At 45.8% G+C, this 15,521-nt stretch overlaps 1 protein-coding gene across 9 annotated transcripts in view; it reads left to right on the top strand.

Moving 5' to 3' along the window:
• The window catches only part of MAPK10 (mitogen-activated protein kinase 10), a 227,642-nt gene that overhangs the window by 165,950 nt on the left and 46,171 nt on the right, over window positions 1-15,521 (top strand). For all 9 annotated transcript variants that reach the window (XM_083458852.1, XM_083458851.1, XM_083458858.1 and 6 more), the window contains 4 exons: window positions 3,347-3,476; window positions 7,162-7,220; window positions 11,605-11,743; window positions 12,574-12,739. In XM_083458852.1, coding sequence (XP_083314978.1) covers window positions 3,347-3,476; window positions 7,162-7,220; window positions 11,605-11,743; window positions 12,574-12,739 — 494 coding nt within the window. The remainder of the gene's footprint in view (window positions 1-3,346; window positions 3,477-7,161; window positions 7,221-11,604; window positions 11,744-12,573; window positions 12,740-15,521) is intronic.

Here is a 15,521-nt window from a genome sequence, read left to right as displayed (position 1 = left end):
GAGAGAGAGAGAGAGAGAGAGAGAGAGAGAGAGAGAGAGAGAGAGAGAGAGTTTTCTGTGTGCCTTGTCACTTTTGTTACCTGGACAGGTAAGCTCATGCCCACCTCTAGTCACATGCAAAGGAAGTATGCCCCAGCCAGGAGGAAACAGGAAGTTTTTGATTGGCTGGACCAAACATTCCCCCACATGTCCACTCTAGGAAAACAAGGCATGTTGTTCTTGACTGCCACTTACATATCACATCCCACAAGCCAGAGGCTGGTTTCTACCTCTGGCCAGGCAGCTTCCTAACCAAGTACCTAGAGGAATGGAGAGGCAACACAAACTCACCCACTTCCTTCAAGAATTAGCATGTTAGTCCTTCCCTCTCCAGCTGCTGGTGAGTGAGGATTCCTGCCCTAGACCTTGGGGAGCTCCTGTCAGTCAGGGGAGATAATACTCAGTGCTATATGATTCCATCTCACTTCCTAAGATTAGCAGCTTCCAGGATACCTTCAAAGGTAGCGCCATATAAAGCGCATTGCAGTCCAACTGTAAGGTTAAAGGTAAAGGTAAAGGGACCCCTGACCCTTAGGTCCAGTCGTTGCCGACTCTGGGGTTGCGGCGCTCATCTTGCTTTATTGGTCAAGGGAGCCGGCATACAGCTTCTGGGTCATGTGGCCAGCATGACTAAGCCGCTTCTGGTGAACCAGAGCAGTGCACAGAAATGTCGTTTACCTTCCTACTGGAGCGGTACCTTTTTATCTACTTGCACTTTGACATGCTTTCGAACTGCTAGGTTGGCAGGAGCAGGGACCGAGCAATGGGAGCTCACCCTGTCGCGGGGATTTGAACCGCCAACCTTCTGATCGGCAAGTCCTAGGCTCTGTGGTTTAACCCACAGCGCCACCCACGTCCCTTCTACTGTAAGGTTACTAGAGCATTAATTACCAGGGCCTCCAGTGAAGGCACTGAATGAATAACCCCAAGCTGTGCATTTGTTCCTTTAGGGGAAGTGCAACCCCATCCACACCAGGCTGCCTCCCTGGATCTGAAAACCACCTCGCGACATTGCCTCTGTCTTGCTGGGATTCAGGGCTCATCCATACTTCTGCTTGCCCTGCCAGGAAAATCAATTGCTTACCTTTGAATCAGAGCAAACATCAGTTGGGTTTTCTCCAGATTGACATTTGCTCCAGTTTAGTACTAAACAGCTGGTTTTATGGGGGAAAGGGGCAGGGCAAAGGCAAAACTGATTGGACCCGTGCTTTCTAGTCATGGAACAAGTATTAGTATGGATGAGCCCTAAGTTAATTGGCCCTCACCCAGCTCATCACTGCCTCTGGACACTGGTCCAGCAACCTGTCCATGCAGTGGCCATCTTGATGCCTATGGGAAGCCCAAAAGGACCTGAGCATCTCTACTGACTTGTGGTCCATAGCAAACTGACGTCCAGAGGCATTTGCCTCCACTAGTGCAAGTACAGCCAAGCCAGCATGGCAGGGAGCTATTGATAGCCTCATCCTCCACAAATTTGTAGGAATTTGAATGAAAATGGTACATAGATTATCTGCAGGGAGGATCTGAATAAACCACTTGTGGGGGGGACGGGACCCAATCTTTCTCAGACACAAACACACCATAATCAGCTTCTTTTTAAGCAGGGGCGGGTGGCGCTGTGGGTTAAACCACAGAGCCTAGGACTTGCCAATCAGAAGGTCAGTGGTTCAAATCCCCGTGATGGGGTGAGCTCCCATTGCTCGGTCCCTGCTCCTGCCCACCTAGCAGTTCAAAAGCACGTCAAAGTGCAAGTAGATAAATAGGTACCGCTCCGGTGGGAAGGTAAACGGCGTTTCCATGCGCTGCTCTGGTTTGCCAGAAGCAGCTTAGTCATGCTGGCCACATGACCAGGAAGCTACACGCCGGCTCCCTCAGCCAAGAAAGCAAGATGAGCGCCGCAACCCCAGAGTCGGTCATGACTGGACCTAATGGTCAGGGTTCCCTTTACCTTTACCTTTAGGGAAATCATTGCCCGCTCCCCTAATTAGACCTGACATAAGTACCAGACTGAGACCTTTCTCCTCAAACCACACCACCTGCCGCATATCTGATGTAGCCGCGGAGGAGCAACCAGAAACTTAATGTGAGTTCCTTAGGGCAGTTGAAGGGGGCAGGGGCTTGCTGTCAGCACCAAAAGCAAGTCCTACCCACCTGTCAAAATGGCCCACAGAGGGTTAGGGATGTTGGGATCTGGCTGGCCAGGCAGAAAAGGTTTACCACCCCTGTTTCTAGCAAACAGAGCTGTCAGGCTTGTTGAATTTTTATTTTAAAGGTGCCTTATTCACTCATTCCCCCCTCCCTCCTGGTGCAAATTAATTATTAAGCATAGCTGGCATGCTCTTTTCATCATGATGGAATCTGCAATGAAGGGGGGGAGACACATTATTCAATTAATCCCAACCGTGCTTCTGCAGAGTAGGTAAAAGCCTCTATTATTATTGCATTATATTGCTTTGCAAAAAAAATAATCAAAGACATGAAGCAATCGTGGCATGAAGCAGGTAGAAACAGCCTCCCAGTTTTGTTAAACTAAGCTGTGACTCATGTGTACTTCCAGAAACGGCATGCAAAAGCAGATAAGCTCTCCGGCGAGACTGAATTTAGGAGCAGATAAATTAAAAGTAGCTAGATCTGGGGCTAAAGAAGGACCATCAAGGAGAAATATTCTCAGGTGCTATACCAATAAAGTTTATTCCTTCTTTGCCTTTATGAGGCACCTTTTACTTGCACCACCCTAAGCAGCCTAAAGGAAAGTTAAAACAATTAGCACAATAAAATAATATTAAAAATAAAATAAGAACAAGTGGTATATTAAAAGTAGAAGGAGAGAACAGAAAACGTGCACACAGAGGTCAATAGCTTAAAAGACATGGCAGATTTGTTTTTTAAAAAATGTATTCTAGCTGAGTCAAAGAAATGGATCGAGTGGGTTCCTCTAGAAAGGAGGTTTGACAGAAGAGGAGCCACCACCGAGAAGTCACTGCTCCTACTCAGAATCGTGGTGACTGGTCATGATGCCTTTACCTTCTTGTGAAGTAAATCACAAGTACTCGGGCTTAACTAGTGTGACCACTGAAATCAATGTTGATTCCAGCTTCTGTGAACAATGTTGCTTATGCTTGACTCTGATAAGCTGGATTCCTTAATATTTATTACGCTAAAGCTAAAAGATTGCTGGAAAGAGATTAGGGCCATTTAAGAAATGCATACTTTGACTGAAACAAAAGAAGACTCTTTGAAACAAATTAACACTAGCAATGAACTTAATGATGTAATAGTTGTATTCTTGTCCTTTTCATTTTCCCAGTGCTGCATATGATGCTGTTCTCGACAGAAATGTGGCCATTAAGAAGCTCAGCAGGCCGTTTCAAAATCAGACACATGCGAAGCGAGCTTACAGGGAGCTAGTCCTCATGAAGTGTGTGAATCACAAAAATGTGAGTTTTTCTTTCGGTGGTGGGATTGAAAAGCATGAACATTTGACACTGCAAACCGAGAGAGAGTGTGTGTTATGCCCTGGTTAATTTAAAAACAATATTATGTTTTGCTTGTCATTCCAGGGAATTACTCCACTGATAGTTGTGCAGTGTCTGCATGAATTTGGGAGGTATGGGTGTGATCAGAGCTGGATTATTCCCTTCCCAAAAATAGGTGTCAGGGAAAGGGCAAAAGTTTAGCTGCGCTCACTATTTGCTGGCAAAAGAGAGTTGAGTCTCTGAGCCTCGGATCAGCATATTTGATTATGCTGTCACTATGGAGATCTCCTCCTATTTAAATCCCATGAAAGTCCTGTGGAGAAGAGTGGAAAACCAATTCAGTTTCCATTCTCTTGTGCAGCAATAGATCAATTGTGTGCTTATTATCCCATCCACAGCGACATAACTGGTATATGCTAATACTGGATAACATTTGTGCTTATGTGAATAGCATCAGGATTAAGGTCAAGGTCGGAACTCAATGACGTGGGGTAAAGCAGTAGAGGAATGAACCTTGTGTTCTCTTTCAAGTGGATTTTTTTTTATTTTTAGTTTTATCCTTTTCTTTCGTACACTTTTCTTTTTGCAGCCCCCTCACCAAATGGTGAAGGGCACGGTTCTCTTCCAGCACAGATCAGACCATCTCTCTTCCCCCTCCCTCCACAAGACATTTTCCTACAAGATTGGTTCACACAGCTATTCTCAGTGTAGCAAAGCATGAGGTGCTTTTAGTTGTGGCGGGGTAGAAATTAACATTAAAATAAAATACACATTTCCCATTTAAATCCCAAATACAAAATTTAAAACTTAGGTTTTGAAAATGAACCTCAGTTCTGAATTCTTCAGACTTCATCATTTTAGAAGCTGCCAAACAGGAAATGTCAGAAACTCCTCAGAGCGGGAATTGTAGCTCTGCGAGGGGACTAGAGGTCTGCTAAAAACTCTCAGCACCCTTCAAAGAACTGCAGTTCCCAGAATTCTTTAGGGGAAGCCATGACTGTTTAAAGTGGAATCACAGTGCTTTAAATATATGGTGTGAATGTGACCTGGGTCAGTTGGAAGGATGAGAAGCAAGCATGTAGTCCAGTTCAGGGAGAAATCAAGAGCAAACAGAGATCAGAAGATTCAGAGGGTAGCAATGTGCTACCTTGTCTGAAGGGCTGTCAAAGATGCTCTCTCATCTTCCAGGCTCAGATGCTGCCAGTTTGTTCTTTCAATTAACGTTTTAATAATGTGCTTTCAAATTTTATACATTTCAGACGCTTAAGTCCGCATTTCCCCCCTTCACTTGTAATTACCACAGAGTGCCTAAGAGGCTAACATTTACAGCGAATCAAATATATATGTCACAGCTGCAGATAATTTGGTTCACATTGGCAATAGTCATTTAAAATGGTGGTTTTCAACTTCCTTCCATGTATGCTCAGCTTCCCACTGGGAAGCCTGGGAAACAGATTCCCTAAGTACAGTCATACCTCAGGTTACAGACGCTTCAGGTTGCGTTTTTTCGAGTTACACACCACCGAAACCTGGAAGTACCGGAATGGGTTACTTCCGGGTTTTGGCGGTTGTGCATGCACAGAAGCGCTAAATCACACTTTGCGCATGCGCAGAAGCTCCGAATCGCAACGCGTGTGTGCACAGATGCGCAGACACGGGTTGCGAATGTGCATCCCGCAAGGATAATGTTTGCAACCTGAGCATCCACTGTAATGTGGTGAGGAACTGCAGGTCTGAGGGCCAAACGTGCCTCTCCTGGCCTCTCTGCCCAGGCCTCAGAACTGTGCCAAGCCCCATCATTGCTCTGCGCCCTCCTCTCATGATTTTTGCCAGGCTGGAATGTGACCTTGAACTAGGATAATTCCACTTTCTCGCCAGGATGGAGAGTGTGAGGTGTGTCTGGCCACACCGACTTTTGCCACGCTCACTACTACGTGGCCCTCTGGCTGTAAAAAATGGGTTCCACCTACTCCCTAACACTTATTGGCTTATTGAACTGAGCCAGGAGGCAGGGGGACCTTGTAGCGCCAGGATCCTTGGCAGCAATGGATTATTCAGCAATCTTGAAAAGAGAAAGGAGCAAAGCTGGAAAGAATCGTAGAGTTGGAAGGCCATCTACTCCAGTCCCCCTTGCAATGTAGGAAGAGGGGTAGTGCTGCAGATGGGGAGATGAAGGAATGAAAGGGAGACTCGATTTTCTAGATAAAGTTAGGGCAAGAGAGCAGTGGGAACCCATAACACGAGAGGGATGAAACTCTTTGCAGCAGACGTAGTGGACAGAGACATGTGTAAGCATATTTACAGCATTTATTCAGCAGCAGGACAAAGGAAAAGCATGTCTGCTTCCCTTTGTGTCCAAGCACAACAGCAGTATAGCAAAAGCAATATACAAATGGAAGTTCCGAGCAAGCTGTGCTGGAATGTAAACAGGCATGTGACACACAACAGTCATGCCTGTTCTTTTTAAGGTGGAACAGAACTATATCCTAACAGGTAGCTGTCCACCAATGAGATGGCAGAAGATAAAGCATTCATGAAATATATTGCAAAATAGACATCTTGTGGCATTTTAAAAAATGTCTATGGGAGCCAGTGTGGTGTAGTGGTTAAGAGCGGTAGTCTCATAATCTGGGGAACCGGGTTCGCTTCCCCGCTCCTCCACATGCAGCTGCTGGGTGACCTTGGGCCAGTCACAGTTCTTTGAAGTCTCTCAGCCCCACTCACCTCACAGAGTGTTTGTTGTGGGGGAGGAAGGGAAAGGAGAATGTTAGCCGCTTTGAGACTCCTGATCCAAACTCTTCTTCTTCTTCTTCTTCCATGAGTTTATACCGGTGTGCGAGGCCAGTTCAGAGCAGTTTCCGCCAACCGTTCAATAGAGCAAAGCAAGAACGCAGACGTCTGTATTTGAACCATATCCTGTATTAATTCAAAGTTACTCCCAGCCTCTAGCACTGCCAATGATCAGCTTCATTTTGACAACTGCATCTCTAAAGGGCTGGTGTGTGCAGAATACATTTACCGTAGTTGGGCTGGGGTACATCCTTCAGCCTTGCAGTAGGCACTAACTAAAGGGAGGGACAATAGCAGCTTTTAAGTGCAACCTATACAACTGCCAAATAGTGGCAGCAGTAGCAGAAATTATTAGTAGCAGTGGATCACAGTAACATCCTGCACCCCTAAAAAAGCAAAAACAAAGAAACCATTTGCTTTTAATATGTAAGTTGTTGTTTCTCTGAAGCCTCAACACCTGTCTGTCCTTCCCTGGCAAGCATCATTAATATACCACTGACGCCTCATGGCTTAGCAAATTTTACATGTTTGTTTCCAGCGAGGCTGAACATTCAGCTGTGAACTCCCAGTTTAGAGGGAGAATTTGCTCCGCTTTTGTTTGAATCAAACGCAGGCAATCACAGTCTTCTCAAAACAATGTCTTTCTTTGCAACATATGCCTTCGTGATCTGCTGCTTGTGGGTTGTTGTTGTTGTTATATATATATATATGCACACTTGTAGCAAGATGGATTGGTGTAAACTGAACAGTTTTAAAGAGCAATTTCAGTAGAGCAATCTGTCATAATCTGATCAACTGCTAATGTTTCATTATCATTCTTTCCCGCTCTCTCCTTCTCTCCCTCCCTGCTTTTCAGATTATCAGTTTATTAAATGTCTTCACACCACAGAAATCTCTGGAGGAGTTCCAGGATGTGTAAGTAACGTGGAGAAAAGCAAAACCTAAATCTTTGCCGTTTGCGGGAGGGGGAGAGGATTGAGGGAGAAGTGGGCATTGTACTCTCTAGTGAACAATCTGCTCTCCTCTATATCGGAGGGCAATGTTGCGCAGGGGCAGCCGAGCCTCTTAGTCTTCCGGCGTGGGGGTGGGGAGAGGTACGCTACGTCCCCCCTACATCATTGCCGGCTGCGTCGGCGGCATTGCAAGGCAGCCCCAGCCTATCAGCCGGCAAAGCGGGTATGGCCGCGGTCCCTTTAAACCCGGCGTGGCCAGCTGGCTCCCTCTTCCTTGCCTCTTTGGCATTGGGAAAGCCTTCGTTTGGGATGTGGGTGGTGCTGTGGGTTAAACCACAGAGCCTAGGGCTTGCCGATCAGAAGGTCAGCAATTCGAATCCCCGCGACGGGGTGAGCTCCCGTTGCTCGGTCCCTGCACCTGCCAACCTAGCAGTTTGAAAGCAGGTCAAAGTGCATGTAGATAAATAGGTACCGCTCCGGCGGGAAGGTAAATGGTGTTTCCGTGTGCTGCTCTGGTTCGCCAGAAGCAGCTTAGTCATTCTGGCCACATGACCGGAAGCTGTACGCCGGCTCCCTCCACCAATAAAGTGAGATGAGCGCCGCAACCCCATAGTCAGCCAAAACTGGACCTAATGGTCAGGGGTCCCTTTACCTTTACCTTTAAGCCTTCATTTGGCTGGAGGGGAGGTTGTTGCCCCACCTGCCCCTCCTTGGTAAGGGTATCCTGTTGTAGGCATCCGGGGTGTGAATACTGTCTGAAGCCTGGGCATCACAGCCCCTACGAAGACCCCTCGGGGTGCCACTATCTGACGTAAATTGTAGGGCACCCCCGTCAGTGGTTTACCCTTCCGTGGACTCCCTGCCAGGAGTCAACATATAGCCTGGCTTCACCCCAATGCCTAAGCCAAACCGCTCACATCTGTAACCAATAAAGTTGTGGCCTATTTGAACCCATAAACCAAATATTCCCTGTCAGTGTGATTTATTGTTCTCCTGAGGACTTTGTGGCTCGGGTGCCTTGGGGCACAACTAAAACTCAGGAATAGCTGAATGGAAGGTGCTCCTTCTCCTCAGAAATTGCCTCATGTCCAGCACTCCATAAGGCAGTGACCTGATGGGACCAACCTTCCCCCCCCCCCATTTCTTTGTGTCATTCCTATATTTTGTACCTACAAGAGGAGCAGGGGAGAAAAGAAGAAGCAAATGACCAGCAATTATGTATGCTGGTTTTATATTATGGAAATAATAAAATGAAATAATGTGTTTTGAAAAAAACGTGCAAATGATATAAAAAAAAAAGAATCGGAAAAAGTCAAGATCAGAAAACTCACGACTATCTGCCTACTGCTTTTAGGTATGTCATAAAGCACTTTCCCACCTCGATTTAGAAGTGCAGAAATGGAAAGTGTACACAGAGCATCTGTGTATCTGAAGAAGTGTGCATGCACACGAAAGCTCATACCAAGAACTAACTTAGTTGGTCTTTAAGGTGCTACTGGAAGGAATTTTTTTTATTTTGACTATGGCAGACCAACACGGCTACCTATCTGTAACAGAGCATCGTAACGGAGGTGCTTGAGAAAATGCAGGATGTGGGGTTGTGGTCGTGAGGAGGGTCTGAACATGTTCAGACATGCAAAGGAATCTGAATGGCTCTAAGCAGCTCCCTTTGATTCCTTTGTGTTGATAGCTTTCTCAAGCAGCGCCTGTTACCTCAGAACTCCCTGAGGTGTGCAGGCTTCTGAAAGGTGCGTAAAACACTCTGAAACCATCTCCTTGTGTTATTTTTGTGGGTTTCTTTTTTTTTAAGGAAGGAGGCGAAACATTTCCCCCCTCTTCCATATTTATTTTCCGATAACCTATGACTCTGTAAAAATTATTTGCCTGGGGGCAAAGCAGAGAATTGCTAGTATTTCCACTGAGCATTGTCCGCCGTGGCTTGGCATGTAAGGAGAACCTGACCTGAATAATATTTAAGGTAATCAGAAGTGTTTCTAGTTGGCCAAACTCTCCTCATTCTGCCCCCTCCCCTTTAACAATTTCCTTCACTATACACTATACACAGTTTGTGTCCTATAACGCAAGGGCAAAATCTTGGCAGGGGAACCAACTTTTCTCTTCACACTGTGATATGTCAGTGTTTTTAAAACTCTCTTCTGCGATGCCCTTGGCAATTGCAGAAGCCCCTGGGAAAACTAAATCTCCCATAATCCCTTGTGACTTGGCACACTGTTACTCAGTGTGGTGAGGCAATGGAGGGCAGAAGATGGAGAAGAAAACTCTCTCTATGCTCCTTCTACTCTTCTTTCCACCATCCATTTCCTTGTGAGAAAAGAGGAGTTGTTCGGGGGATGGCAGGGGATGGATTTGGGGGATGAGAGAGAGCAGCAGAAATGGGTGAGTAATCCCCCAAAGTCTTTCAAATTGGCTAAGAAAAATTACAATGGGATATTTGATGGGGGGGGGGAGCATTTTGAGTAATTTCCAAGCTAATGTGAGGCAAATTTCAGAGGTTTCCCCCATAGCTAGTAGCAGCTACCACTGGGATGTAAATGAAAGGTCCAGCAAAGTTTAGAATTTCCTAGCCAATCCCATTCCAGGATTTCCAGTGTTGGCATGACAAGCCAGCACTGTTTTTATTTCGTTTTGTTGTATCTGCATAATAATTATCCATCAACTCCCCCTCTGCAATTATTTATTGAAGGTTTCTTGACTGTCTGCAGTGCAATCAGTGCAATATGCAGTCCCTCTCTGCAAGGCCGGCAATTTACAACAGGCAGGCAAGATGGAGGATGGGTCAGACACTCCTAACATGGAGCTGAGGATAAGCAAATAAAAGACATAGTGAAAGAGGAACGGCTAAGCTGGAGCTAGGGTGGTCCAGGAAAAGCCTTTGTTTTGGATGGAGACAAAGCTCAGTGGCAGAACACACACCCCGGGATCTCTGGCATCTGCAATCAAAAGGATTGCCGGCAGCAATTCATGTGATTGACCTCACATGAAGGTCAGAGAAGACTGTACTGAATTCTGGTCTGATACACTGCGTGGCGATCTCCTTAGAACAGAAGAGGAGCCAATGGCACATATAGTCCAGCTTCCTGTTCACACAGTGGCGAACCAGAAGCAGAACCTTAGCTCAAGGGCATTCTCCCCACCTGCGGTTTCTAGAAACTGGTCTTCAGAAGCGTTGCTGCCCCCAAATATGAAGGCAGAGCACAGCCATCACACAAAGTGGTCTTCAGGAGGGGCAGGAGAAAGAGCGGCCTGCTGACAAGAGTGTTCAAGGCAGAATGCATGCCCCTTACCACATTAGTTACTGAAGAATGAAACGATGCTGGTGGGAGAGAAAAAGGATGCTTACATTAAATATGTCATTCAGTGATATCTCACCCACTCCCTACTCTCAGCTGCATCACGATTCTACAATTTTTTTTTGGGGGGGCAGCAAAATGAATTCTGTTGGACACATCAGATACGAGAGCATTACTGTATCTCAGGCATGGGCAAACTCGGCCCTCTAGACGTTTTAAGACTACAGATCCCATCATCCCTGACCACTGGTCCTGTTATTGAAATTGAAATTGAAATACTTTATTGTCACTTGTACAACTTGTATACAGTGAGATTACACAAGCACCCCCCACTCTTAGTCTTAATTCCCCTCGTTTACTGACTCACACCCACCAAACCCGAAAATCAGTTGCCCTGTTGCTATCTTTTCATTCAGCAGCCTAACAGCCCACCGATAGAAGCTGTTCTTTACCCTGTTGGTGCGACTAATCATGCTTCTGTATCTTCTGCCTGAGGGCAGGAGATCAAGAAAGTGCCGGCCAGGGTGTGAATCATCCCTGAGAATTTTCTTCACTCTCCTGAGGCAACGTTCTTCCGCTATTTCATCCAGCGGATTCACAGGACAGCCCATAATATCTTGTGCTGTATTCACCACCCTCTGTAGGCACTTCCTATCAGTTGATGTCAAACCAGCGTACCACACTGTGCTGCAGTTTGAAAGGACACTTTCTATTGTGGACCAGTAGAAGGAGATCATCAAATGTTGATTGACATCGTTCTTTCGCAATACTCTGAGGAGATGGAGCCTCTGTTGGGCTTTCTTAACCACCTGGGTTGTATTGATTTTCCAAGTAAGGTCTTCACTGAGATAAACTCCTAGGAATTTAAAGGAAGAGACTCTCTCCACACAGCCCTCCCCGATGTACAGGGATGATGGAGCTAGGGATGATGGGCGTTGTAGTCCCAAAACATCTGGAGGGCCGAGTTTCCCTATGCCTCCTGTATCTGATCCATGATGAGTGCTGATTATTATGTGTCTCTCTTCTCCTCTTTAGGTATTTAGTAATGGAGCTGATGGATGCCAACTTGTGCCAGGTGATTCAGATGGAGCTGGACCACGAGCGAATGTCTTACCTGCTCTACCAAATGCTTTGCGGCATCAAGCACCTTCACTCTGCAGGAATCATTCACAGGGTAAGCCAGGCATCCATCTCACCCCCTCACCACCACCAAAAAAAGGACAAATGTCCTTCTACGGGAAAGAAAGAAAAATCTCTGTTATTTGGAGCATGCCCATTTTTAGCTTCTATTATACTATTATACCCATACCTAGGGACCTTGGGAGCAGTGCTGTTTTTATAGCAAACACCACCTCCCTTGTCTCTTTGGGTGACCAGCCTCTGAAGGCAGCCCTGTTTAGGGAAGCTTTTAATCTCTGAAGGACTATTGTATTTTAATATTTTGTTGGAAGCCACCCAGAGTGGCTGGGGAAACCCAGCCAGATGGGCGGGGTATAAATAATAAATTATTATTATTATTATTATTATTATTATTAGTAGTAGTAGTAGTAGTAGTAGTAGTAGAAGACCATCACCACCACCACCACCACCACCACCACCACCACCATCATCATCATCACATACTGTACCCCTTTGCCCCCTCTTGGATCATTCATCTCTCTCAGCCCTGCAGCACCGCCAAAGCAGATACAATTGTTTAACAAATCGACTTCCACGTGCGTCTTAAGGCAATGTACAGAATGCAATAAAAACAGCTGAAAACAATACCGAGTACGCAGCAGCCATGTCAGAGACCAATTAATCCAGGCTTTTGGAACAAAAAAATGTCCTCAGTTGTTTCTGTAAAGTGTAGATAGTGAGTGCCTGTTTTATCTTCACGGAAATACTGTTCCACAGAACAGGGACAGCCGCGCCATTGTGGCATTTGTGATATAAAGCACCTACTGAGTCTTGTAGGTAGAGCTCATCATTCCTGTTCTCCCCCTGCTCCTTCATCTCTTTCAGGATTTAAAACCAAGTAATATTGTGGTAAAATCTGACTGCACATTGAAGATCCTGGATTTTGGACTGGCCAGGACCGCAGGCACTAGCTTCATGATGACTCCTTATGTGGTCACACGTTATTACAGAGCACCGGAGGTCATCTTGGGAATGGGCTACAAGGAGAATGGTAGGATATACATGTGATGTGAGCATATGGGATGGAGCAAAGCTGGGAGTGCCCGCTGGATGGGAAGGAATGACCTGGGCGGCTCAAGTACCTTTAATAAAACCTTATTGCACAGATATCACTTGGTGAAACTTTTCACCAGCATGAAACGAACAACACGATCACCTACTACAATGGCTGGTTGAGACACTGACAATCCTAGGGTTGTCCGCCTGATTATTATAGGCACTAAAGCAACATAGAGGATGATGCAGATATTACTGAAGTTAAGAAACACCCAAATTGGATACGACGCGGTATCTCATTGCATCCAGTCTGTCTCATTGGAGGCATGTTTTATAAGGAGGGAATTTAAACAGACCACACTGGGAATTAAAATATTAAAAAGCTCTTTGGGTGGGCGATGGGTGTGACCCAAATATTTCCAGCTTTCCTCAATTCCAAATACGGACCATTTTAATAAATTGTTTCCCTAGGAACGCACATCCTTTCAAAACAAAGGAACTCAGACCTGCATTCGTTTCAGTTCAATTTTGGTGCATAAAACCATGGGTTGCCATAAAACTAATAAAAACGGGTGAACAACTCCAGCCCTGTGGCTGAGAAAACGTATTATAAAATCAAAACATAGAGAAACAGTAACAAAATTATGATTGCAACAACAACAACAAAAACTTAAATCAAATTATCTCCAGCCTAGGAGTATTAGATTGCATGTATTCGCATCATTTTATTTGCTGCCCACGGCACTGCAAATACGGAGGTTCTCTAAGTGATATAGTTATTCTGGTTGCAAAGGAGAAAACATTGGTATCACAAAATCAACAAGGCAAGGAGACAAGAATCTAGCTCTAGGCAGGGTTCTATAGCAAATAGTAGGCAATGGCTTAGATCCCAATTGGTCCTCTGCCAATGGCGTCTCGAGGCCCTAAGACCCACCCCCAAAATAAATACACATGAACACTTATATTAGTTTAAATTTTTGGGCAACAATTTTGGCCACAACTTTATTGAAATACAATCAAGTGAGCGGTATTGGCTTAGGCATTGACTCCCCACTATAACTGGCTCCACCTCTCAGGACGATCATCAAATGGGGTAAACCAAACGAGGGAACTAGGTCGATGAGGACCAACCAGCTCACCCCGGTGTTCCTGTGGTCCTGGCATGGCCCTAGCCCCTCAAGCGGACTTCGGACGAGGCCCCCAGATTCCTTTAACGGAATACCCAGTTCCTGGAGGGGCAGGTGATGGCCGCACCTCCCCTCCCCACAATCCAACTGAGCCAATCCCTAACCACCACCTTACAAGTTGTGACGATTTGTTAAGGGGTAGGCGAAAACCAAATGACTAAAGCCAATCTGCCAAATGGAAAAATTCCTACCCGGCCCCTGTTCCAAAACAGGGGACCGAAACCAAAGCAAGGCCAAGCGACTCCAACTAAACTAGGGAGGGTGGGCGGGTGTTCAACAGTGCGAAGCAAGTACCCCTCCTTGCATCACACTGCTGTTTTTAAAGCCCCTGGGATCACACCACCCACTGGCTATTGGCTAAAATCGCCTGGTGTGATCCCAGGGGAATAGCCAGGACTTCTAGCTCCCCCCCCCATTTTAACCCTATCAGATGAGCTCTTGGGTCCCACACGCAACCAGGACCCTCTGTTATGAGGATCCCATTTCCATTCATGGATCTAGTGGGGTCCAATGGAGTCTCCGGATTGAGGGCAAGGCACCCCCATTTTTTCTTCCATTTCTCTTTGCACCACTTTTTCTACAGCACTGGAAGGTCCCCAACCTGCAACAGCAGACTTTTGAGTATCAAAGCCATCTTAGTTAAGATTTAAGCCAGTACAATCAATTTCTCCTTGCCTGTGCACATCAGCACTAATCCAAAGTAGTTTTCGAAATTTATTTTCGAGGTAAGCTTGAGGGTAGGGGCTGATACTTCAACCACACGAAGGCAGTGGACAAACATTTTCTTTCTTTAAAATGCTTTATGCCACCTTGCGGGGGCAGGGGACACATTCGCCCAAGTATCCCATATCTGGGGCTTTAAGAAGCTTTGGAAACATACCTATTTTTAACATCACAACTCACCTCTAGACAGGAATGCAAGGCTGCTTCCAATGTAACTCAGCTTATTCAAGGGATGGCTGGCCTTGGCATTATTACTTTGGATAAAAACATATGAAAATATTTATGTTCTGGAACAATCCCATAAACCTTATCTCTCGGGAATCCAGGGTCTAGCTCATAAGAGAAGCCTTTAAGAACTTGGGATGACACAAAATTAACACCTCTATTGGTTGCTGCTATTTTTTCATTTTCACCTAGCTGCTACAGACTCTCCACCAAATAACAAGGGGAAACAGTTTTCATCAAAAGGCAATGAGTGTCACTGACAAACTCAAAATAAAAAAATTCCTTCCAGTAGCACCTTAAAGACCAACTAAGTTAGTTCTTGGTATGAGCTTTCGTGTGCATTCACACTTCTTCAGATACACTGAAACAGAAGTTGCCAGATCCTAGTTGGTCTTTAAGGTGCTACTGGAAGGAATTTTTTTATTTTGACTATGGCAGACCAACACGGCTACCTATCTGTAACTGACAAACTCGGTGATTATATGAGCCAGAGTTGTCTGCGCCTGCCTTAGAGAGTCAGGCCATGTGCTTACTTTTTCCCCAGGGAGGAAGAGGTGGCCTGCCCGTGTGAAGGTGGCGGTGGCGGCAGCAGCCCCGCAATGGATCCTGCCAGGCTCCATGAGAGCTGGAGCAGCTGAGGTG

Source organism: Podarcis liolepis (genome assembly GCF_965112155.1).
Source record: "Podarcis liolepis genome assembly, chromosome: 9".
Taxonomy (NCBI): domain Eukaryota; kingdom Metazoa; phylum Chordata; class Lepidosauria; order Squamata; family Lacertidae; genus Podarcis; species Podarcis liolepis.
The sequence above is the reverse complement of the archived record's forward strand: the minus strand, read 5'-3'. Positions and strand labels throughout refer to the sequence as shown.